This window comes from Bos javanicus, chromosome 7 (assembly GCF_032452875.1).
Source record: "Bos javanicus breed banteng chromosome 7, ARS-OSU_banteng_1.0, whole genome shotgun sequence".
Lineage (NCBI taxonomy): Eukaryota > Metazoa > Chordata > Mammalia > Artiodactyla > Bovidae > Bos > Bos javanicus.
In genome coordinates, this window is record NC_083874.1 from 4,638,667 (window position 1) to 4,662,308 (window position 23,642).

The 23,642-nt window shown below is 51.6% G+C and overlaps 1 protein-coding gene across 4 annotated transcripts; it reads left to right on the forward strand.

Moving 5' to 3' along the window:
* Positions 1 to 2,704: 2,704 nt before the first annotated feature.
* On the forward strand, positions 2,705 to 13,000 carry FKBP8 (FKBP prolyl isomerase 8). 4 transcript variants are annotated; one of them, XM_061421524.1, is made up of 9 exons: positions 2,705 to 2,755; positions 4,220 to 4,530; positions 7,440 to 7,609; positions 7,730 to 7,818; positions 8,117 to 8,337; positions 9,156 to 9,328; positions 11,339 to 11,416; positions 11,915 to 12,046; positions 12,481 to 13,000. In XM_061421524.1, exons 1-9 carry the CDS (start codon positions 2,721 to 2,723, stop codon positions 12,565 to 12,567), a joined length of 1,296 nt encoding a protein of 431 aa, XP_061277508.1. In that variant the 5' UTR covers positions 2,705 to 2,720; the 3' UTR covers positions 12,568 to 13,000. The 4 variants fall into 4 exon arrangements, with proteins under 4 accessions (XP_061277508.1, XP_061277509.1, XP_061277513.1 ...); XM_061421525.1 differs by lacking the exon at positions 2,705 to 2,755 and adding an exon at positions 2,771 to 2,866; XM_061421529.1 differs by lacking the exon at positions 2,705 to 2,755 and adding an exon at positions 2,771 to 2,866 and having other exon boundaries at positions 8,120 to 8,337.
* Positions 13,001 to 23,642: the final 10,642 nt, after the last annotated feature.

The following is a 23,642-nucleotide window of genomic DNA, read 5'->3' on the forward strand; positions in this document are numbered from 1 at the left end:
GAAAATATTTTCCTCTTTTGTGTATTTGAGAGAGAGGGTGGGAAGGGGTGGGAATGCTCAGTCAGCTCAGCGATGGTGACATTGGTTGGGGGGAAACCTAAGGCTGGGGACAGGAAACCTTTCTCTGCTACTTTTTTCAGTTTTATTTCCTGCACAGCGCTCACCAAAGCTGCAATTAGATATTTATCTACATTATTGTTTGTGCAATATCTGGCTGCCTGGCTGGAAGAGAAGTTCAATGGGTAAAAAAGACCTGGCCCATCTTATCCTTCATTAATCCGTGCCTCAGTTTCTCTCTCTGTAAAAATGAGGATAATAAAGAGTCTTACCAAAACATTCACATCCTATCTTAAAGAATACAAGAGAGAGAAAAATTAGGTGGCAAAAAACACATAAAAAGGCAGATTTAAGTCCAAATATGTCTATAATTACATTAAGTGTAAACAGACCAAATGCCCTAGTTAAAAGGCAAAGATGGGCAGACCAAATCAAAAAGCAAAACCCAGTTCTTTGCTGCTTACAAGGGGTACATGAATAACACAAGGATACATAAAGGTGGAAGGTAAAAGGTGGAAGAGAATGGAGCATTTAAAACATGCACCAATGGAGAATAGGTGTGTGATTTTTATATCAAAGTCCACTCTAAGGCAAGAAGCATAAAGAGGGGCATGTCATAATAATAAAAAGCTCAGTTCACCGGGAGAATATGACAATTGCAGCTTTATACACAGCCAATGACGTGGCTTCCAAATATCAGAGTATTTGGCTCACAAGGCTGATGTGAGGATTTCACTAAAGTGAAAGTGAAGTCGCCCAGTCGTGTCCAACTCTTTGTGACCCCGTGGACTGTAGCCTGCCAGACTCCTCTGTCCATGGGATTTTCCAGGCAAGAATACCGCAGTGGGTTGCCATTTCCTGAGGATTAAGTACACGTAAGGTGTTTGCCTCTGTGGCACCTGTCAGTCACTATTACATTACCATAATTGATGTTATCACTTTATATTTGTTCATTTTAATTGTTTTTGTATTATTGTTGTTTGCTACAGTTCCTTCTGCCCCTATAACAGAGGTGGGACTGGTTGGGTAAATGACTCCATTATGCAGATGAAACAGATTCAGAGATGAGCAGAGATTAGTCCAAGTCCCTCAGAACCAGGGTTGGCCCAAGGTTTATTTGATATTCCTTCCCAGGCAATTTCACATAATCCTGCTACCTTACCACCTCTTCTGGCTGGCCAGCCTTCCTTCCTTCCACAATGATTTCCCTGAATACCTCTCCCTGTTTTGTGCCAGGCACTATCACTATGTAGGTCTCAGGACTAAAACGATGAGAAACATTATATTCTTCCCAGATTTGGTGGTGGTTTAGTTACTAAGTGGTGTCTGACTCTTGCGACACCATGGACTGTAGCCTGCCAGGCTCCTCTGTCCATGGGATTCTCTAGGCAAGAGTACTGGTGTGGGTTGCCACTTCTTTCTCCAGGGGAATCTTCCTGACCCAGGAATCAAAGCTGGGTCTCCTGCATTGCAGGCAGATTCTTTAGACTGAGCTATCACTATGTAGGTCTCAGGACTAAAATAATGAGACAATATATTCTTCCCAGATTTGGAGGGTCTTAAGTCAACTGATGGCACAGACAGAAGAGAATCACCAATGAAGTATACCAAGACTGCACCAATCAAAACACCTAGTCTTGCCTTGGGGAGGTCAGGGAGGGCTTCCAGTAGGAGGTGACCTCAGAGCTCCTATCTGACAAATTATCTCCAAAAGTGAGTTACCTCCCACAATCTTAGCTACCTCCAAAGCCAGCGTTTCATTTATTCATTAATTCAGTTACTCATTCATCTATTGAACTCCCGTAGACCCTAAGCATCATTCAAGAAGGTGGTAAGGATAAAACAGGCAAAATTCTTTGGAGAATGGAGCAGAGTTGGGGGAAGCCAAAGAATTAGCAAGATCATTCTGGAAGGGGGTAACTGCCAGGAAGAAAAAAAAAATAGAGTGAAGGAGGAGTTAAGTGCCCCTCCTTTCAAAACACGAGCCATGAAAACCCTTCTAATCAAAGCTGCCACCTTCTCCTTGGGGCCATGGGCACCTTATCATACTCCAGCAGGGGAGGAAGGGAGGCGGGATTCCTCCCAGTGGCCCTGCTCTTTCAGCAGTTAACCTAGCCATTATTGAGTTCCTCCAGTTTGCACCAGGCAACCTTCCCGGGATTAGACAGACCACGTTGCGCCGGGGGTGGGGGTGGGGTGGGGTGGGGGAGGGGTACCAAGGTTCCGTGTGCCCTTGGGCACGTCGCTCTTCCTCGGAGCCTGTGATCTACAGAAGTAACTAGGGATTCATGGTGGGTTATCCAGCAGTCTCAGAACTGCCCTGACCCGCAAACCTGAGTTCCTTAAGAAAGTACCATTTAATGCTGTCCTCCCAACATCCCTCAAGGTGAGAGTGCGTCGAAAGAGGTGTTTATCCCCATTTCGCAGATGAGCCGAATGTCAGACAAGCGGTTAGTCTGGCCAGGCTGCGCGGTGCTGACCTGTGAACTGACTAGGATCTACAGCACCCCCACCCTAACCCCGCCTCCCGCCCTCGCCCTCTCCCCCGCTCCCGCCCCCGTTCGGGGGGTGGCGCGGCGGCCTCTGCCCCTTTAAGAACGCCCCGCTGATTCAAGCAGGAAGGGGGCGGTGCCTGTACCGGAGACGGATGTGCGCGCAGACCAATGGACGCTGTATTCACTACGGCGGCGTCCAATGGGTGCGGTGAGGGCGGGGCTGGGCGCCAGAGCCTGGTTCCCGAGGCGCGGCGGTCGCGGCTGGGGGCGGGGAGGGGGGCGCAGGACCCCAGGCTGGGGTCCCGGAGCCGGAGGCACGTGTCCCGGGGCGCCAGCGGGGCCGCGTCGGCCCGAAGCACTGCCCGGGCCTGGGCTAGTCCAGGGCCCGGCGCGGCGGGGGCTGCGACTGCTAGGCGGGGTGAAGGGCCGCGGGGGAGGCGAGCTGGGGGGCGCGGGGGGTCGGAGTGCCCGAGGGGGTGCTACCTGGTGGGGGCGACCAGGAGTGGGGGCCACGGAGGGTCAAGAGCAGCGGGTCGGGGCGCTGCCGGCTGAGTCGTGCAGGGCCAGGGGTGCCCGAGGGTTGCGGGGGGTCGGGAGCCCCAGACTGGTGGCGTCAAATAGGCGTGGGGCGTTGGGGACTGGGGTGGGAGGTTGACGGAGGGCCAGGCTGGGGCAGGGGGCGTCTGGAGAGCGTAGGGTGTTATGGGATTGGGAAGGGGGCGTCTGGGGAGATCAAAGTGTTTAGGGGCGACAGACCAGCTGTGGGGGAAGCTGGCCCGGGCTGGGGGCGGTGGTTGGGGTGGGGGGAGGGCTATTTATGCGAGCGCAGGGGATTGTGGGGGTTGGGGCTGGGAGGGTCTCAGAAAATGGGACCCGAGCCCGGAAGGAGCAGGCAGGTGATAGTTAGGGAGGAGATGCTGTGGGCTATCATGACGGCTTTACCACCTCCAGAGCTTGGGGCCTAGGGGAGGGAGTCAGTTCTTGATGGTCCAGGGAAGAAGCCGTGGGGGTCTCGACCACTTCTCTAAGGGGCAGGCTACTTCGAAGGTGGTCAGAAGGCCTGAGGAGAGGAGAAGGGGCTCTAGGGAATGGTTTGGGACACGGTCCCTGGTGTTGGGGGGTGGTTTGCCTTGGGGTTTCTGGGAGGCTCCCCTTAGGAGACGGGACAACTGAAGGTGGGGAGCCCTGGTAAAGATTCACTTTATTTTTCTCTTGGGCTCTAAAAATAGCCTCCCCAAAATCTCGGGGTTGTCCCCCAGAAAAAAATCCCAGCACCCACTCTGGGCAGATAAAGCCCCAGGTTCCAAATCCTGCATCCTGTGGTTGCCTTGCTCTGTGACCTTGGGCAAATGGCTTTGCCACTCTGGGCCTGAATTTCCTTTTCTGCAAGGGGATGTTCTCTACTTCCCAGAGTGTTTATAAAGATTAAATAATAATTAACTCTAATAATAGCTACCGCTGTTTGAACCTGATGCCAGGGTTTGGTGAGTGGGTTGTTAAATCCTTGGAACAAACCAGGATTGTTACTCTACCCACTGTACAGATGAGGAAACTAAGGCCTGGAGCCCCTGAGTCACACAGCAAGTGATGGGCACTGTGGGGAATGGAGGCAGAGGAGATTTGAGGGGTGTGGTGGGATTCTTACCCCCATCCATTCCCCCCACCAGGGCCAGTTCCCATCCCCCCAGCAGCATGGCATCCTGTGCTGAGCCCTCTGCTGCAGACCCTGAGCCCACTGCTCCGCCACCTGCTGGGGTCCCACCACTTGAGGACTTCGAGGTGCTGGACGGGGTGGAAGACGCTGAGGGCGAGGAGGAGGAAGAGGAGGACCTGAGTGAACTGCCGCCACTTGAGGATGTGGGGCAGCCCCCACTGGAGGAGGCTGAGCAGCCCGGGGCCCTGGCCCGAGAGTTCCTGGCCGCCATGGAGCCCGAGCCTGAGCCCGCCCCGGCCCCCGACGAGTGGCTGGACATCCTGGGTAAGGAGCAGGGGTGTCTCGGGTTGACCCATGGTGCCCAGACAGCTCAGGTTTGGGAGTGACCTTGGCCTAGGCCTTCTCCTCTCCTTAGCCTCGGGTTTCCCCATCTCTGTCCTGAAGGAGATTGGAAGTAAAACGTGGTAACCACGGTGATCACTAGCCACAGGCAATTGCTTGAGACACTTCATGTTTATAAGCCCTTTTCTTGTCTCTCTCTCTGTCACATACACACACACACACATGACTTGCTTTCTCAGAGCTGCTAACAGGGCTCAGAGACGCTGAATCACCTGCTCAGAGCCACACAGAGCTCTCAACCCCCATTCCTCTTCTTGGCATTTGTCTGACCAGTGCCTGACCCACGCCCCCCAAAACTGTGTTCTAAGGTCAAATAGATCTGTGGAACATCCCATTCATAGTCTTCAGTAGTGTGCTCAGTGTTGAGAAAAGCCCTGGAAGAGGGAAACTAGGAGAACCCATATGTGCCGCACCCTCCACCTCCACTCCATCACAACAACTCTGGAAAATAAACAGTACTGCTAGTTCTGCTACCGAGAACACCAAGTAATGCTGATGTCCACACAAATGATGGCACATCGCTGCTATCACTGTTAATGATCCAACGATACAGACACCAGTAAAACCAAGCTGGTACTGATTTCAACTCCACTACAGATACAGACTTTAGTATGCCTAAAAAAACAAACACCAGGTGATGTTTACTAAGCAGTGGTTCCGTGCCAGGCCTGTGCATCCTCTAATTTTATCCTCACAGCAACCCTGTGATGTAATTCCTACCATATCCCTGTTTGACAGTTAGGGAAACAGGCTCAGAGAGGTGAAGGCACTTGTCCAAGGTTGCACAGCCCCCTTGGCTCTGTTAAAGTTTGGGAAGTTCTTCTCTACTGACGGGAAGGACTGCCCTGCTCCCTCTATGAGCATGAAGGTGGCTCTGTTTGTTTATATTCGAGCCAGCCACTCTCTGAGGCCAGAATTCAGGCTTCTAGTCAAGGAAACAGGCCTCGAGAGAAGCTGTGATTTACCCAGAGTTTCCCTGGGCAAGAGACAATGCCTAGTTGAGATCCTACCAATATATCCACTATTAGTGTCCAGAAGCCTCAAGACACGGGATCCCTCGGCATCCACTGGATAAGTGATTCTGAAACTGGATGCAGGAGCAGGTATAAGTGTGGGAGCACTGCAGAAAATTGGAACACTCTAGAATATTCCACAATATGAATAGATCTCCCTGCCCTTTATCTTTAGACTGGGGTCTACTCAGACTCACGGCAGTGTTTTCCAGACGTGGGGTCTTACAGAATACAGGTGCTTCTTGTGCACTGGGTGGCCGCAGGCCGTCAGTCTCTTGTGCCCCATAGGTATAAGCCCTCTATCACCCCGGCGGTTGTAATGACTGTGGGTGTCGTCATTGTGGGGGCTCCTTGAGTGGCTTTGTGAGGGTCTGGGGCCTTGTGCCTGGTACTCAGTAGGTGTTGGCTGTGGCCATCTGGCCATCCCTAAAATTGTTTGGGGTATGGGGAGGAACACAGTGGTCTCCTTGGTGGCTGGAGGGGGGAACTAGGGGTTACTTTTGCTTTTAGGTCTTTCCGTGTGATGTGGTGCTTTAGTCGGGACACACTCCTGGCATCACAGGTACTCTACTAACCAAGCAGGCTACTCACTGGGTGTCACCAGGAGAAGCCCCAGCCACCCCATTTCATGGCTGGGTAAACTGAGACCCAGATGTCTCAGGGCTGAGATTGGAACCAAAGGAGAGGGGACAGGGTAGTGCTCCAGAGTCTCTTTTCTGGGCATCCCTGCTGCCTTGATTGTGATAGGCAGGAGGGCTTTTCTCAGCCCTTTGCCCTCACTGAGCCGAGACATTTTTTCTTCTTCTCCTTTTCTTTTGGCCGCTTGTGGGATCTCAGTTCCCTGACGAGGGATTGAACCTGGGCCCCAGCAGTGAAAGTGCAGAATCCTAACCATTAGGCCACCAGGGAACTCCATTTTCTTTTTAAAAATTATTTTTAATTTAACAATTAACTAGATTTCTTTTTATACCGAAGTTTTCTTTTTAATTAATTTGTTTTTGGCTGTGCTGGGTCTTCATGGCTGCTCTGGCTTTACTCTAGTTTTGGCGAGCAGGGGCTACTCCCGTTTTAGTGTGTGGGCTTCTCATTGTTCTGGCTTCTCTTGTTGCTGAGCACAGGCTTCAGCAGTTACAGCTCCCGGGCTCTAGAGCACAGGCTCAATAGTTGTGGCGCACGGGCTTACTTGCTTTGTGGCATGTGGGATCTTCCCAGATCAGGGATTGAGCCCATATTTCCTGCATTGGCAGGTGGATTCTTTACCACTGAGCCACCAGGGAAGCCTCGTTTATTCATTCTTAATTTTTGGCTGTGCTCGATCTTCACTGCTGTGCACAGATTCTTCTTTGTCGTGGAGTGTGAGCTGCTCTAGCTGTGGTGAGCCGGCTCAGCAGTGGCAGTCCATGGGCTTCGCTGCCCCGAAGCATGTAGGATCTTAGCTCCCCAACCAGGGATCAAACCCTGCATTGGAAGGTGGATTCTTAACCACTGGACCTACAGGGATGTCCCCTCCCCCGCCCCCGCTTGATTTTCTTAAGATAACAGACCAGCCAGCATTCACTGAGCCCATCCCAGGGCCAGTATTGTCAGTCCCCAAATCAATACTTTCATGCCCAGTGTCCAGCCAGGGACACTGGGGCCCAGAGGCATGGTGTCACCTGCCCAGTCAGTGGGAGAGGGGCCACTGAAAACTCAGCTTGTGCCCTGGTGCTGTGCCCCGCCAGGAGAGGCAGAGCTGCCGGTGAGGGGAGAGTTTGCCCAGGGGGCAGCCACTCGTCTGAGCTGCTTGGTGACAGGCTGTTTGTTCCCTCTCCTTGGCAGGGAATGGGCTGTTGAGGAAGAAGACGCTGGTTCCAGGCCCACCGGGCTCCAGCCGCCCGACCAAGGGCCAGGTGGTCACCGTGCGGCTGCAGACGTCGCTGGAGAATGGCACGCGGGTACAGGAGGAGCCGGAGCTGGTGTTCACCCTGGGCGACTGCGACGTCATCCAGGTGAGAAGAGGGGCGGGGTGGGGGTGAGCTGGGGGATGCGCTGGTCGTGGTGGGGTGTGCAGGCACTGCTGTGCTGCGCCTCGACCCACTCCACTAGTTCTGCTCCCCCCACCCTCCCAGGCCCTGGATCTCAGTGTCCCGCTCATGGACGTGGGGGAGACGGCTATGGTCACTGCTGACTCCAAGTACTGCTATGGCCCCCAGGGCAGGTGAGAACCTGCTGCTTACAGGGGTCCCTGTGGGGATACAGGAGTGGGTGGGACAGGTTGTTCCCCCATCTCATCCCATCTGCCTGCACACTTTATAGAAAAGGAGTCTGAGGCTCAGGGAGGGGAACTCCTGCCCCAGGTCACGGAGCTCAAGGGGCGCAATAGTTAACTTTCCTTGTGTTTTACTGAGGATGGGGTGACAGCTCTTTCCCGCCCGCTCCTGAGCCAACCCAGTGTGCCTGGGGGTTCAGTCACGGCGGCCGCTGGGTCTGAGTGCTATCCCCACCCCATCCCCCAGCAGGAGCCCATACATCCCCCCACATGCGGCCCTGTGCTTGGAGGTGACTCTGAAGACTGCTGTGGATGGGCCTGACCTGGAGATGCTCACGGGGCAGGAGCGTGTGGCCCTGGCCAACCGGAAGCGGGAGTGTGGCAATGCTCACTATCAGCGGGCCGACTTCGTGCTGGCTGCCAACTCCTACGACCTCGCCATCAAGGCCATCACTTCCAGTGCCAAAGGTGACCACCAGGTCAAATCCCAGCACCTCCCTGCAGAGCCATCCCCACTAGTGCTAGAAACGTCAAGCCACAGAGGGCCCCAGATTCAAAATGTTCTAGAAAATTCTAGAATCTGGGTAGATGTTCAACTATGCCTAGCCTATAGATATCACTGGTGGTGGAGGTTTAGTCCCTCAGTTGTGGCCAACTCTTTTGCGACCCCATAGACTGTGGCCCACCAGGCTCCTCTGTCCATGGAATTTCCTAGGCAAGAATACTGGAATGGGTTGCCATTTCCTTCTCCAGGGGATCTTCCCGAGCCAAGAATCGAACCTGCATCTCCTGCTTGGCAGGCAGATTCTTAACCACTGAGCCACCTGGGTGACTAAGCCTCCTTAGGTATCTCTAGACTTATATCCCAGGTCAGTGGAATGTTATGGAGTGCAGACAGATGTTTAAAATGTGGTTGACTGCAGACATTGTCAATCCACGTGTCCCGTGATCAGGCCCTTGTTCACTTAGGCTCCATTTTGTAGACTCCTCAGGAGTGCCCTGAGGATGGTGCTGGTCTTGGCCTGTGTTAGGATGGGAAAGCTGAGGCCAGAGAGGCCTGAGTCCCCTCAAGGAGTAGGTGGTAGAGATCCCACGGCATTGGGAGCTTCGAAATCCCTGCCTCCTGTCACTGGGACACTCAGAGACCCTTCCCCTAAGTCTCCTCCACCACCAGGTGCGGAGGAGTGGGCCTGGCCTGGGTCGCTTAGTCCCTCTGCAGCTGGATGGCTGGGGGGAGGGCTGGAGGCATGATCACAGTAGCTGTGGCTGCGTGCTGTCCCCCTCAGTGGACATGACATTCGAGGAGGAGGAGCAGCTCCTGCAGCTGAAGGTGAAGTGTCTGAACAACCTGGCGGCCTCGCAGCTGAAGCTGGATCACTACCGCGCAGCGCTGCGCTCCTGCAGCCTCGTGCTGGAGCACCAGCCTGACAACATCAAGGCTCTCTTCCGCAAGGGCAAGGTGAGCTGCAGTTCGCAGGCTCCCAGCGGGCAGGCTGGCTCCCGATCCCAGGGCAGTGAGGCTGGTCTCCCACCCCAGACTTGAGAAGGGCGTAAGCATCAGCCAACCAAGTTCCCCGGGGTACAGATGGGAAAACTGAGGTTCAGATACGTGCACGGATGTGGCTTGGGTCACAGCAGTTCCTTGACTGAGGCCATGTTTGAGCCGAGCCCTGGGTCTTAGGTTCCCTCTGTTCCCCGGCACTGCCACCTGGCCCATCCGTAATTGTTCCTCGCATATAACTCTTTGTGACTGCCATTTCCCTCAGTAAAAGCTGTGTTCTTCTCACGGACTTCAAGGCTGTAAGCCATCTGGTCTTTCGCCCTGCCGTCACCTTCCAGTCTACTCTTGGTTGTTACTGGGCTAGGTCTGCTGCTGCCCCAGTGCCTTTGCATGGGCTGTCCATACCCTATTTACTCCCATGAGTCCTTCCCTCATCTCCTTAAAGCCTTTGCTGTGATGTCACCTCCTCAGGAAGGCCTCCCTACAACCCCTCTGCCCTGTCTTCCTGTGTCCCGTGTTACTGTCAGCATGGGAGGTGTCATACCTCTTGTCCATTTCCCTTCCCAGAAGGCGGGGATTTTGTATGTTGTATGCGTGCGTGCTAAGTCGCTTCAGTCGTGTTCGACTCTTTGTGACCCTATGGACTATAGCCCACCAGGCTCCCCTGTCCTTGGGATTCTCCAGGCAAAAGAATACTGGAGTGGGTTGCCATGCCCTCCTTCAGGGGATCTTCCTGACCTAGGAATTGAACCTGCGTCTCCTGTGGCTCCTGCATTGCAGGGGGATTCTTTACCATTGGGCCATCTGGGAAGCCCTTTGTATGTCTCATTCACTGCTACATCTCTAGTGCTGCAAATAGAGCCAGGCACACAGTAGGTGCTGAGTAAGTGCAGGTGGAGCATGGCGGGGAGCTTGGCCTGAGTGGACCTGACCTGATTGCTTTTGTCTCTATCTCTGTTCATCTTCTGCTGGGAGAGGGGGTGCCTTCAGTATTTCTTAGCAGTAAACTGAGGAAACTAGGCATAAGCAAATGCTGGGTCACTTAGTGGGTTTGTCAGAGACCTGGAGAAGGAAAGGGCAACCCACTCTAGTACTCTTGCCTCGAAAATCCCGTGGACGGAGGAGCCTAGTAGGCTACAGTCCATGGGGTTGCAAAGAGTTGGACACGACTGAGCGACTTCACTTTTACTGAGCAGGCCAGCCAGCGTTTTTAAAGTACTTTCTGGGTATAGAAACGTGAGGAGAGAAAAGATTCTGTCCCTGTTTTTCAGGGTTTAAAAGAATCCTCTTGTGGGAAATGAGACTGTTTGTTCTTGTAGCCTCACACCTGTTTGGGTCTGCTGGTCGAAGGTGATGGAAACCCACTCAGATTCAAGCAGAAGGCATCGATGGCTTGTGGAACTGCCAAGTTTCAGGCCTAGCTGGCTTCAGTCGCGGCTGGATCCAGGTGTTAGCAGTGTTGTGGAGATACCTGTGTCTGCCTGCTGGGTTCATTTCTCAGGCACACCCCTCTCTCCAGATGCTCCCTCCTGCTCTGCCAAAAGTGCCAGGTGTCCATCCTTTCCACTAAGCAACTGGCCTCCCAGTGCTCCCAGCGTAGTTCTGGCTGGATCTCATTGGCTGGCTTGAGTCACACGCCTGGCTCTGAACCATTCTATGTGGCCAAAGCTTTGGCAGCATCCGGTTGGCTTCTCGAGTCAGCCAAGGTGGTGAGGGAGGAGAGAGCAGTGCCTGGGCGCTTGCCCACGGTGAAACCAACATTCATGGGAAGGGGCACCAAGCCTGGCGGGCCGCTCAGGTAGTTGAGGGCTCCGGGGAGCAGTGTAGGGGTGACTGGAGCCCTGGGGCAGTTGCTGGAGATAGATTTGGAACTAGTCAGATGACCGGGAGCCTGGCAGGGCTGGGTCTCTTGAAGGAGAAGGTGGCCCAGCTTGGGTCCAAGTGATAACTCCCCACTTGCTCCCGCAGGTGCTGGCCCAGCAAGGCGAGTATAGTGAGGCCATCCCCATCTTGAGAGCAGCCCTGAAGCTGGAACCTTCCAACAAGGTGAGCAGAATGGGGGCACCCTGAGACTTGCCATGCTGACCTGTCGGTAAGTTCCTCTTGTGGTCTGCCCCTTATCTTTCTTGCTGTGGCTCTCCCCTATAGAGTTTCTGTCTGGGCAGTAGCAGGGGGTACATGACTGAAGGGCCCCAGCCTGCCTGCTGAGACCCTTTTTGACCTCTGCAGAGCCAGTCTGGGCTCTCACCCTCAGCAGGGGTTCCAGAGGTCAAGGGCACTGCCAGCCTGGCCAGTGTCAGTGTTTTCAGCTTCTTTCTCAGAATATTTCTTCTCGGAAACCTTCTTCTGGCCACCCTTGCTCCACCTCATCTTCTGGCTTCCTCGGAGGATGCAGACAGCACCCCCCACTTTGCTAATGCTTGAAGAGTAGTAGACAGCTCCCACGTCCCAGTGGTTCCAGCCTCAACGAGCCCTGGACCCCAGGGAGGCAGGCTGCTAGCAGCAGTGGTTGCCCCTGCTCTCACAAACACCCTTCTCTCACAGACGATCCACGCAGAGCTCTCGAAGCTGGTGAAGAAGCATGCGGCCCAGAGGAGCACGGAGACCGCCCTGTACCGGAAGATGCTGGGCAACCCCAGCCGGCTGCCTGCCAAGTGTCCTGGCAAGGGTGCCTGGGTGAGCAGGGGCGGGCAGGCACAGGGAAGCTCCCAGAGGAGGGCTGTGTGCAGGGTACACCATGCAGAGGGAGTTTCTTCATTTTGCAACATCAGTGTCTTCCTGAACTGGGTCATGCTGGATCATGCTTGGGACATGGACATAGAGAATCCCCAGCACTGTGTGATCAGAGCCAGAGCAGAAGATACAACACAATCAGGAGGGCTCGGGCAGAGGAGTGCTGGCTCCCTTCAGAGGGGAAGGGGAGGTGTACCAGAGGAGGGGAGACTTGGCTTGAGTTTTGATGCAGGTGTAGGAGTTTTCCAAGAGGCAGGCAAGGCATTTTCAGGCAGTGGTTTCCTGGGAGGCCCGTTGGGACCGTAGTTTTTAGCTGAGGTGCAAGCCATCTGTCTTGACCACTGTCTAGCCTTCTTCTCCCTCTCCTTTATCCACAGTCCATCCCATGGAAGTGGCTGTTTGGGGCAACTGCTGTCGCCTTGGGGGGCGTGGCTCTCTCTGTGGTCATTGCTGCCAGGAACTGACCGCCCAGGTGGCCACCATCCCCTCCACTCACCGTGGACCCCCACCCTGTGCTCCCTAACACCCCCAGGCTCCCTGTCCACTGCCCTAACTGGCCTAGCCCCCTCCTCTGGGGCGGGGGCAGTGAGGTTTGGGGGTCACATGGCCCCGCGAGCAGGAGGGACTGAGCCCTATTGGAGGAAAGCAAGGCAGGGCCCTGACCTCACATCCAGCCCGGAGCAAGGGGCCCTCATTGCTCCAGACCCGATTCCCACCCCACCCCTGGGGTGAGGTCCCAGCAGGGATCAGTCCCAGTATCCTCTTCCCAACAGGCCTGGGGGCAGCCCTCCCCCTGCCCAGCCCCTTTCCACCCTCCAGCCCCTCCTGCCCTGCCTGCTGCCCTCTCTCCAGGCCCCTTCCACCCACACACAGTGAAATAAAAGCCTCCCACCCCGCTCCCTGCTCGTTCTGGAACCTTCTTTTAGCGTCACTTGGGGCTGAGCCAGAGGCCTTTTGTGCCACGTCCAGGGTCACAGAGGACAGTGGATGTGGCCAAGCCGGGACTAGAGGGGGCCCGTCTGCTCCCAGGCCACAGCAGACCCTCTGTGCCGAGTGGGAAACAGACCTGGCCTAGCGGGGCCTTGTGCTCAGGGTGCCTGGTCAGACTCCGGAGTTCACCGCTAGGTGTGCTCCTTGCCCCACCTCTCAATTCTGCCGCCTCATCTGCAATGGGGGACCCTGATGGGACCTCACTGGGGACTGTGCTGAGCCCGCAGTGACCACAGAGGTCTGGTCGTGCAGCAAGCAGACAGACCTGTATCTGGGCAGCAGCATAGCCGGTGTAAAGGCCCTGGAGCAGGATGGAACCCGGTATGTTCAAAGGTGATAAAGGTGGGTGCTCAGCAGAGCCGGACCCTACAGGGCCTCTGGGGAGGGGTGGGGTTGACTCCAGGAGCTGCGTCTCATCTCTTCCCGACAGCCCAGGGCTATAGGAGCTTCACCCCAAAACGCTGCCCACCGTCCCAACCAGGATAGCCAAAGCCAGTGTTTGGCATCTTTATCAACCTGAGTTCCTGCTTGCTGCTTTAGCCTGCCTCCAGGAAAGGAGATCTCTGAGGTAGACCACACAAGTGTTTGGCTCATGCCCACCCCCTTACTAGTGCTTCCCAGGTGGCGCTAGTGGTAAAGAACCCACCTGCCAATGCAGGAGGTGTGAAAGAAGCAGGTTTGATCCCTGGGTTCAGAAGATTCTCTGGAGGAGGAAATGGTAACCCACTCAAGTATTCTTGCTTAGAGAACCCCATGGACAGAGGAGCCCAGTGGGCTACAGGCCATAGGATCACAGAGTTGGACGTGAATGCAGCGACTTAGCGCACACCCCCTTACAGTCCAGGAGGAGAAGCCACTGGCCACAGCCACCCAGCTGAAAGTGGCCGTCAGGCCTTGAGACTTGATCTTTGCCCTGCTTGCTCCAGGCCCTCTCGGGGCCACCTGGATTACTCTGAGGGCACATCTGGCCATGGCTTGGAACTGATCCTACTCTGCACCATTCAATCCCCTTGGGTTTCTGCCTTGGCCTCTGACGGGAACGGGGTTCCGTGGGAGGCTCTGGGGTGGGGGCCGTGGGTTGGCCAGGCCTAGGAGGCCTGCATCTCAGGCAGGATGCCCCCTCTCTGCTCGGTCTCTGTGGTTTCAGGCTGGGAAGGTGGCCTGAGGGGGTGGCCAGATGGACTATGGGCTGGCTGGGGCGACTTTATGGCCTGGCTGTGAGGGGTGTCAACCGCTGTCGCTCCTGAGTGCTGGCTGTGCAGCACTGGCGTCCGTCCACCGTGGACCCGCAGCAGCCTTGTTCTGTGCCCGTTTCATCATCATATACTCGGGGCAAGTCTTTCGTCAGGTGTGTTGTGAATATATTTCCCACCTTGTGTCTCACTTTTCATTTTCTTATCATTTATTCATTTGGCTGCACCAGGTCTTAGGCGCAGCATGTAGGATCTCTTGGTTGTGGGATGCTAACTGTGGGTTGTGGCATGTGGGATCTAATTCCCTGACCAGGGATTGAACCTAAGTCCCCTGCACTGGGAGCATGGCAGTTTTTAACCACTGGGCCCTCAGGGCAGTTCCTTACTTTTCATTTTCTGTTCATTCAAAGAACAGACATTTAAACTTTAATGCAGTCCAATTTGTCATTTTTTCCCCCTTCATTCCACATGCTTTTTGTCAAAACTTTTTGAGCCATCTGTAGAGATTTTCTGGGTTTTCTTTTAAACCTCTTATGGCTTTAACTTTTACATTGAGATCCAGGAGCCACTTTGAGTTAACTTTTCTAAGTGGTGTGAGGTTGGGGTTGAGGTTCAAATTTTTCCAAATAGCCATCCAGTTAGGCTTCCCAGTGGTGCAGTTAGTAATGAATCTGCCTGCCAATGCAGGAGATGCAAGAGATACCGGTTCGATCCTTGGGTGGGGAAAATCCCTGGAGTAGGAAATGGCAACCCACTCCAGTATTCTTGCCTGGAAAATACCAGGGCAGAGGAGCCTGGCAGCTACAGTCTACGGGGTCGCAAAGAGCTGGGCACAACTGAACACACATGCATGTGTCCAGCTGTTGCAGAAACATCTGTGGGGAAGACTTTGTTTCCTCTAGTGAGTTACTATGATAGCTTTGTCAAATAGCAACTGAGGGACTTCCCTGGTGGCCCAGTGGCTAAGACTCTGCATTCCCAATGCAGTGGCCCTCGTCAGGGAACTAGATCCCACAAGCTGTAACTGAGAGTTTGCATACCACAACTAAAGATTCTGCATGCTGCAACTAAGACTGGAGCAGCCGAGTAAATAAATATTAAGAAAAAGCACCTGACCACACACCTGTGAGTCTTTTCTGAGTCTGCTCCATGCTGAGGGTTTCTGTGTCCCCTTGGCAGGTTTCACGTGTCCTGAAGACTAGCTTTTTAGTGATGATGGAGTCAGGCTGGTTGTGCCTCCTTCCTTTGCCCCTCTTGTGCACGGTTACTCTGGTTGTGCCCATTATTAGCCGAGCAGATGAAAGCTCAGAGAGGAGACAGGTCCTGCCCAGGGTCCCACTACCTGGAAGTAACAGGCAGGATTTGGCCCAGGTCAGCCTGCCTCCAGAGTCCAGGCAGCTGTTTCTGCATCTTACTGCAGGTCAAGGCCAAGAGGTGAGAAAGGCCTTGAATGCCAGGGCCAGGTGGGGACTTTAGTGTATCCATCCCCTGGGTCATCCCATCCTCAGTGGTGTGAACAGGGCGGCGGTAGGGAGCCAGAGGGGCAATGAGGTTACCCTAAGGATACAGGAGGCCTGTGGCGGGTGTCAGATGGTGCTTGCTCCCGATTCAGGCATGGTTATGTGCAAAGGTGTGCTGGCTGGACAGCGTGTGCTGTGCTCAGAGATTGGATGGATGGATTTTCTTTCTTATCAAAATGTATACCAGTGCCTTCTGTGTACCCTGTCTTGAGTGATGACTCAGCCTGGCCCTTGCCCTCAAGGGGTGCGACTTGTGGTAGGCCATGAATTGGAAGTGAACACGGAAGAATGAGCTTTGTGTGTGAAAGCTCACGTCTCCTGAACACTTCAACAGGGTGACCTTTACACGCCTCCATCTCACATCTTCCCTAAAGGACAACTTGAGTGCTGGCTGGGGTCACCCAGTGTAGCATCATCAGTGGCTTTGAATGCCTGTTCTCTATTTCTCCTCCTGGTAGAACTCAACTTTACTTCTTACCACACAGATAGGGCTGGTGCCCCACCAGCCTTCAGGGGTGGATCCGCATCTCAGGCCTGACCAATCAGAGCAGTCCAGCGGCCTGGCCACAGTGATTGGCTCCTGGGTGGTCATGTGACCCACAGTGACCCAATCAAGGCCTTCCCTGGTACCTCTGCTGGAGCCATGAGGGCTCTTAGAACCCCATCTGTAGAGCAGTAAAGAAGAAACTAAAGGCATGGGTTGTGCAAACCCTGCACATTTAAAGGACTGGCCCTTGACTGGCACCTGAGAGGTCACTTCTAGACTCTTGGAATGTCCTGACTGATAAGAGTATCAGTTTACCTGAGGCCATCAGTTCAGTTCAGTTCAGTCGCTCAGGCATGTCCGACTCTTTGCAACCCCATGAATCGCAGCAGGCCAGGCCTCCCTGTCCATCACCAATTCCTGGAGTTCACAGGCCAGGCCTCCCTGTCCATCACCAATTCCTGGAGTTCACCCAGACCCACGTCCATCGAGTTGGTGATGCCATCCAGCCATCTCATCCTCAGCATCAGAGTCTTTTCCAATGAGTCAACTCTTCACATGAGGTGGCCAAAGTACTGGAGTTTCAGTTTTAGCATCATTCCTTCCAAAGAAATCCCAGTCCATTCTGAAGGAGATCAGCCCTGGGATTTCTTTGGAAGGAATGATGCTAAAGCTCAAACTCCAGTACTTTGGCCACCTCATGAGAAGAGTTGACTCACTGGAAAAGACTCTGATGCTGGGAGGGGTTGGGGGCAGGCGGAGAAGGGGACAACAGAGGATGAGATAGCTGGATGGCATCACCGACTCGATGGACGTGAGTCTGGGTGAACTCCGGGAGTTGGTGATGGACAGGGAGGCCTGGCGTGCTGCGATTCATGGGGTTGCAAAGAGTCGGACACGACTGAGCGACTGATCTGATCTGATCTTCTTCAGAATGGACTGGTTGGATCTCCTTGCAGTCCAAGGGACTCTCAAGAGTCTTCTCCAACACCACAATTCAAAAGCATCAATTCTTTGGCGCTCAGCCTTCTTCACAGTCCAACTCTCACATCCACACATGACCACAGGAAAAACCATAGCCTTGACTAGACGAACCTTTGTTGCCATGGGCCATGCCAAATAGTCCACAATAACAATATGATTTAGGGTGGGGGGGACTTCCCTGATGGTTCAGTGGTTAAGACACCGCACTTCCAATCCGAAGGACACAGGTTCACTTCCTGGTCAGGGAACTAAGATCTCACATGCCATCTGCCCCCGCCCTGCCCCCCCCCCAAAAAAAAAGGGGAGAAAAATAGGGTAGGGGCTTTTGGTCACATGGTATCAGCTCAGTCTCTGGATGGGTGATTGGCCATATTTACATGACTGACCGCTCCTCCTCCACAAAAACCGTGGACAAGGCTTGAGTGTGCTTCCCTGGATGGCCGTATTCTGTGTGTGCTGTCATGATCGTTGCTGGGAGAATTAAGTGCTGTATGCAACCAGAAGCTTGTGCCTGGTTTCTCTTGGCTTCTGCCTTCTGCATCCTTTTCCTTTGCTGATCCTAGACTGTATCCTTTCACTGTGATCAACACAGCCATGAATATAAGAGCTTTTCTGAGTTCTGTGTGTCCTAGTGAATTACCAAACCTGATAATGGTCTTAGGGATTCCTGACAACAGGTGTCTTTGGCCTCATCCCGAGAAGAGATGTGAGTCTCCCTATTGCACAAATAAGCTCTGAGGCCCCCGAAGGGGGACTTGCTGGCTCTGAGGTGGCCAGCTAAGAGAGCGGTGGAGCAGACTGCTTGCTGGCCACCCCACCATGCAGAGGGGCCAGCTCCAAACAGAGTTCTCAGGGATCTTCATGTTCCTTCTGTTGCAAAACTGTTTGCTTCAAAATCCCCAAGGTCCACTTGCTCTGACCTAGCAACTCAACTTTCAGGAAGCTGTGGGACAGATGTGCAGCAATGCGTCTCTCAGGGCTGTGTGTTGCAGAAATTTTAAGGCGTTCCTGAGATTTCTCATCCTGCATCATCCCTGGATGGGGAATGCAGTGTATCTCGATCCCATGATTGTGTTGTCACTGGGCACGGTTGACCTTAAGATATGGGGATAATCTGGGTAGGCCCAACCCTGCTGGCTATAGAAGAGGAAGTCAGAGGGATTCAACACAAGGGAGGTTTCTATTACTGAGATGGAGGGGGCCACGTGGCCAGTGCCTGAGATTGCCCCCCAGTGACAGCAAGGAAGTAGGGACCTCAGTCTTACAACCACCAAAAAATGAGTTCTACCAACAGGCTGAAGGAGCTCGGACACAGAGCCTTCTTCAGGTGAGCTTCTGGGTGAGGACATAGCCCACCCAACATCTTGACTACAGCCTCATGGGCCCCTGAGCAGAGAACCAGTTAAAACATACCAGACTTAGCACTCAGAAACTATGAAATAATAACTGCTCCTTTATTAAGCCACTTTGTCATGCCTCAATAGGCAGCAATAGCTAACTAATATATATATTAGCAGTTGCCAGCTAATGAATAGTGGGGTTCCTCCCAGTGTGGCTTAAAATTCCATGAACTGCAAACAACATAGATGTCTAAAGGAAAGGGATTATGTAGATTAAACTCTTGTAAAACCATTAATAATGATCCCCATGATAATGGCATCTTCTTTGGTCTAGGCCTAGGCTCTTGGGTAAATGCTGTTATTGTCCCTCTTTTATGGATGAGCAAAGTGAGGAAAAGAGAGGGCAAGACACATCCCAGGTCCCATAGGGTGAGGGTCAGGCCAGGGTCATTGTTTCCATCACAGAACTAGAACATTTTCAATGGGCTTGCTACATGGACTATATGTTGAGAGACCACCCCAAGGTAATCAACTGGCTTCCAATTTTTTGGGTGACCTAGTTCTTAGAGGCTTTTGGAGAGCATGCCAATGCCTGATGATTTCCTCCATTATTGTTTCCAGGGTCCTCTTGGGAGACACTGGGGCATTCAGTGTAAAATGGAGAAATAATTATTGCCAAGCAGCATAGCCCATAGTTGCAGTGTTCTTAATTCTTTTTAACTTCGCTAAGCCCTCAGTTTCCCATCTGGCAAATGGGACCAAACCACAGTATCCACCCCAAAGGGCAGTGGTGAGTGTCACTGCGACAGAGCCTGGTGCATTGTAAGCGCTCATCGTGGGGTGGGCGGTATTAGTACTGTTGTCCGTTTCTCAGCTGAAACCACTTTCAGCTCCAGGAGGGGAAGTGTCTTTCCTAATGGCACACACAAGCTGGTCAGCACTCAGAGCTGGCTCCTCCCATATTTCACTCTGTTCAGCAGTCTGGCTGGCTGTCGCTCTCCATCCTCTAACTCCAGACCACCTGCTTCTCAGTTGCCCTTCCTGACCTTATGTGGCCCTTCTTAGGGGCAGTGCAGCCCTGGCCTGCTCCTATATTTACCTGGCCTAGCCTCCAGATTAACACTTGGGCACAGCAGTGGCCAAACTTGTCAGCATGTCTGATCAGTGATGATGGAAAAAAATTTTGGAAATGAACAATGGTGATGGTTGTATAACAATGTGAATTATTGTTAATGACACAGAATTGTATATTTTTAAATTGTATATTTTAAAATTATGAACTGATCCCAGATGAAGGGTGGGGGATCCCATAACTTCAGCCCTGAACTCAGACAGGCTGGAGTTGGAATCCCTGTAGCAGTATTCATACACAGTATGAATACATAGAACTATACATAAAACATCCCAGATAACCACAATGATGTGATCACTCACCTAGAGCCAGACATCCTGGAATGCTAAGTCAAGGGGGCCTTAGGAAGCATGACCACAAACAAAGCTAGTGGAGGTGATGGAATTCCAGTTGAGCTATTTCAAATCCTAAAAGATGATGCTGTGAAAGTGCTGCACTCAATATACCAGCAAATTTGGAAAACTCAGCAGTGGCCATAGGACTGGAAAAGGTTGCTTCTCATTCAAATCCCAAAGAAAGGCAATGCCAAAGAATATTCAAACTACTACACAATTGCACTCATCTCACATGCTAGCAAAGTAATGCTCAAAATTCTCCAAGCCAGGATTCAACAGTATGTGACCCGAGAACTTCCAGATGTTCAAGCTGGATTTAGAAAAGGCAGAGGAACCAGAGATCAAATTGCCAACATCTGTTGGATCATGGAAAAAGCAAGAGAGTTCCAGAAAAACATCTAATTCTGTTTTATTGACTATGCCAAAGATTTTGACTGTGTGGATCACAATAAACTGTGCAAAATTCTTCAAGAGATGGGAATACCAGACTGCCTGACCTCCCTCCTGAGAAATCTGTATGCAGGTCAGGAAGCAACAGTTAGAACTGGACGTGGAACAACAGACTGGTTCCAAATTGGGAAAGGAGTACATCAAGGCTGCATATTGTCACCCTGCTTATTTAACTTATATGCAGAGTACATATGCGAAATGCTGGGTTGGATGAAGCACAAGCTGAAATCAAGATTGCCAGGAGAAATATCAATAACCTCAGATATGCAGATGATACCACTCTTATGGCAGAAAGTGAAGAAGAACTAAAGAGCCTCTTGATGAAAATGAAAAAGTTGGCTTAAAACTCAACATTCAGAAAAGTAAAATCATGGTATCTGGTTCCACCACTTCATGGCAATAGATGGGGAGACAATGGGAACAGTGACAGAAGTTATTTTTTGGGGCTCCAAAATCACTGGAGACAGTACCCACAGCCATGAAATTAAAAGATGCTTGCTCCTTGGAAGGAAATCTATGATCAGCCTAGACAGCATATTAAAAAGCAGAGACACTACTTTGCCAACACAAGTCCACCCAGTCAAAGCTATGGTTTTTCCAGTAGTCATGTATGGATGTGAGAGTTGGACTATAAAGAAAGGTGAGTGCCCAAGAATTGATGCTTTCGAAAAGGAGATCCAACCAGTCCATCCTAAAGGAAATCAGTTCTGAATATTCATTGGAAGGACTGATGCTGAAGCTGAAACTCCAATACTTTGGCCACCTGATGCAAAGAACTGACCCTGATGCTGGGAAAGATTGAAGGCGGGAGGAAAAGGGGACGACAGAGGATGAGATGGTTGGATGGCATCACTGACCCAATGGTCACAAAGAGTTGCACTCAACTGAGCGACTGAACTGAACTGAAAGTGTACAATACTATGCCATCTAGTACATTCACACTGCTGTGCAGCCACTCAGTTCAGTTCAGTCGCTCAGTTGAGTACAACTCTTTGTGACCCCATGGACTGCATCACCCCAGGCTTCCCCGTCCATCACCAACTCCCGGAGTTTACTCAAACTCATGTCCATTGGGTCAGTGATGCCATCCAACCGTCTCATCCTCTGTTGTCCCCTGCTCCTCCTGCCTTCAATCTTGCCCAGCATCAGTGTCTTTTCCAATGAGTCAGCTCTTTGCATCAGGTGGCCAAAGTATTGGAGCTTCAGCATCAGTCCTTCCAGTGGATATGCAGAACTGATTTCCTTTAGGATGGACTGGTTGGATCTCCTTGCAGTCCAAGGGACTCTCAGAGTCTTTGCCAACACCACAGTTCGAAAGCATCAATTCTTCGGGGCTCACCTTTCTTTATAGTCCAACTCTCACATCCATACATGATTACTGGAAAAACCATAGCTTTGACTAGGTGGACCTGTGTTGGCAAGGTAATGTCTCTGCTTTTGAATATGCTGTCTAGGTTGGTCATAACTTTCCTTCCAAGGAGTAAGCATCTTTTAATTTCATGGCTGCAGTCACCATCTGCAGTGATTTTGGAGCCCCTAAAAATAAAGTCTGCCACTGTTTTCCCATCTATTTGCCATGAAGTGATGGGACCAGGTGCCATGACTTTAGTTTTCTGAATGTTGAGTTTTAAGCCAACTTTTTCACTCTCCTCTTTCATTTTCATCAAGAGTCTCTTTAGTTCTTCTTCACTTTCTGCTAAAAGGGCGGTGTCATCTGCGTATCTGAGGATATTGATATTTCTCCCAGCAATCTTGATTCTAGCTTGTGCTTCATCCAACCCAGCATTTTGCATGATGTATTCTGCATGTAAGTTAAATAAGCAGGGTGACAATATGCAGCCTTGATGTACTCCTTTCCCAGTTTGGAACCAGTCTGTTGTTCCATGTCCAGTTCTAACTGTTGCTTCCTGACCTGCATACAGATTTCTCAAGAGGCAGGTCTGGCGGTCTGGTATACCCATCTCTTTCAGAATTTTCCACAGTTTATTGTGATTTACACAGTCAAAGCCTTTGGCATAATCAATAAAGCAGAAATAGAAGTTTTTCTGGAATTCTTTTGCTTTTTCGATGATCCAGCAGATGTTGGCAATTTGATCTCTGGTTCTTCTGCCTTTTCCAAAACCAGCTTGAACATCTGGAAGGTCACGGTTCACATATTGCTGAAGCCTGGCTTGGAGAATTTTGAGCATTACTTTGCTAGCATGTGAGATGAGTGCAATTGTGCGGTAGTTTGTGCATTCTTTGGCATTGCCCTTCTTTGTGATTGGAATGAAAACTGACCTTTTCTAGTCCTGTGGCCACTGCTGAGTATTCCAAATTTGCTGGCATATTGACTGCAGCACTTTCACAGCATCATCTTCCAGGATTTGAAATAGCTCAACTGGAATTCCATCACCTCCACTAGCTTGTTCATAGTGATTCTTCCTAAGGCCCACTTGACTTAGCATTCCAGGATGTCTGGCTCTAGGTGGGTGATCACATCATTGTGGTTATCTGGCTTGTGAAGATGTTTTTTGTACAGTTCTTCTGTGTATTCTTGCCACCTCTTCTTAATATCTTCTGCTTCTGTTAGGTCCATACCATTTATGCCCTTCATTGAGCCCATCTTTGCATGAAATGTTCCCTTGGTATCTCTTATTTTTCTTGAAGAGATCTTTAATCTTTCCCATTCTATTGTTTTCCTGTATTTCTTTGCACTGATCATTGAAGAAGGCTTTCTTATCTCTCCTTGCTATTCTTTGGAACTCTGCATTCAAATGGGTATATCTTTCCTTTTTCCGTTGCTTTTTGCTTCTCTTCTTTTCACAGCTATTTGTAAGGCCTCCTCAGACAGCCATTTTGCTTTTTTGCATTTCTTTTTCTTGGGAATGGTCTTGATCCGTGTCTCCTGTACAATGTCGTGAACTTCCATCCATAGTTCATCAGGCACTCTGTTACCAGATCTAGTCCCTTAAATCTATTTCTCACTTACACTCTATAATCATAAGGGATTTGATTTAGGTCATACCTGAATGGTCTAGTGGTTTTCCCTACTTTCTTCAGTTTAAGTCTGAATTTGGTATTAAAAAAATTGTACACTTTAAATGGGTTAATTTTATGATATGTGACATT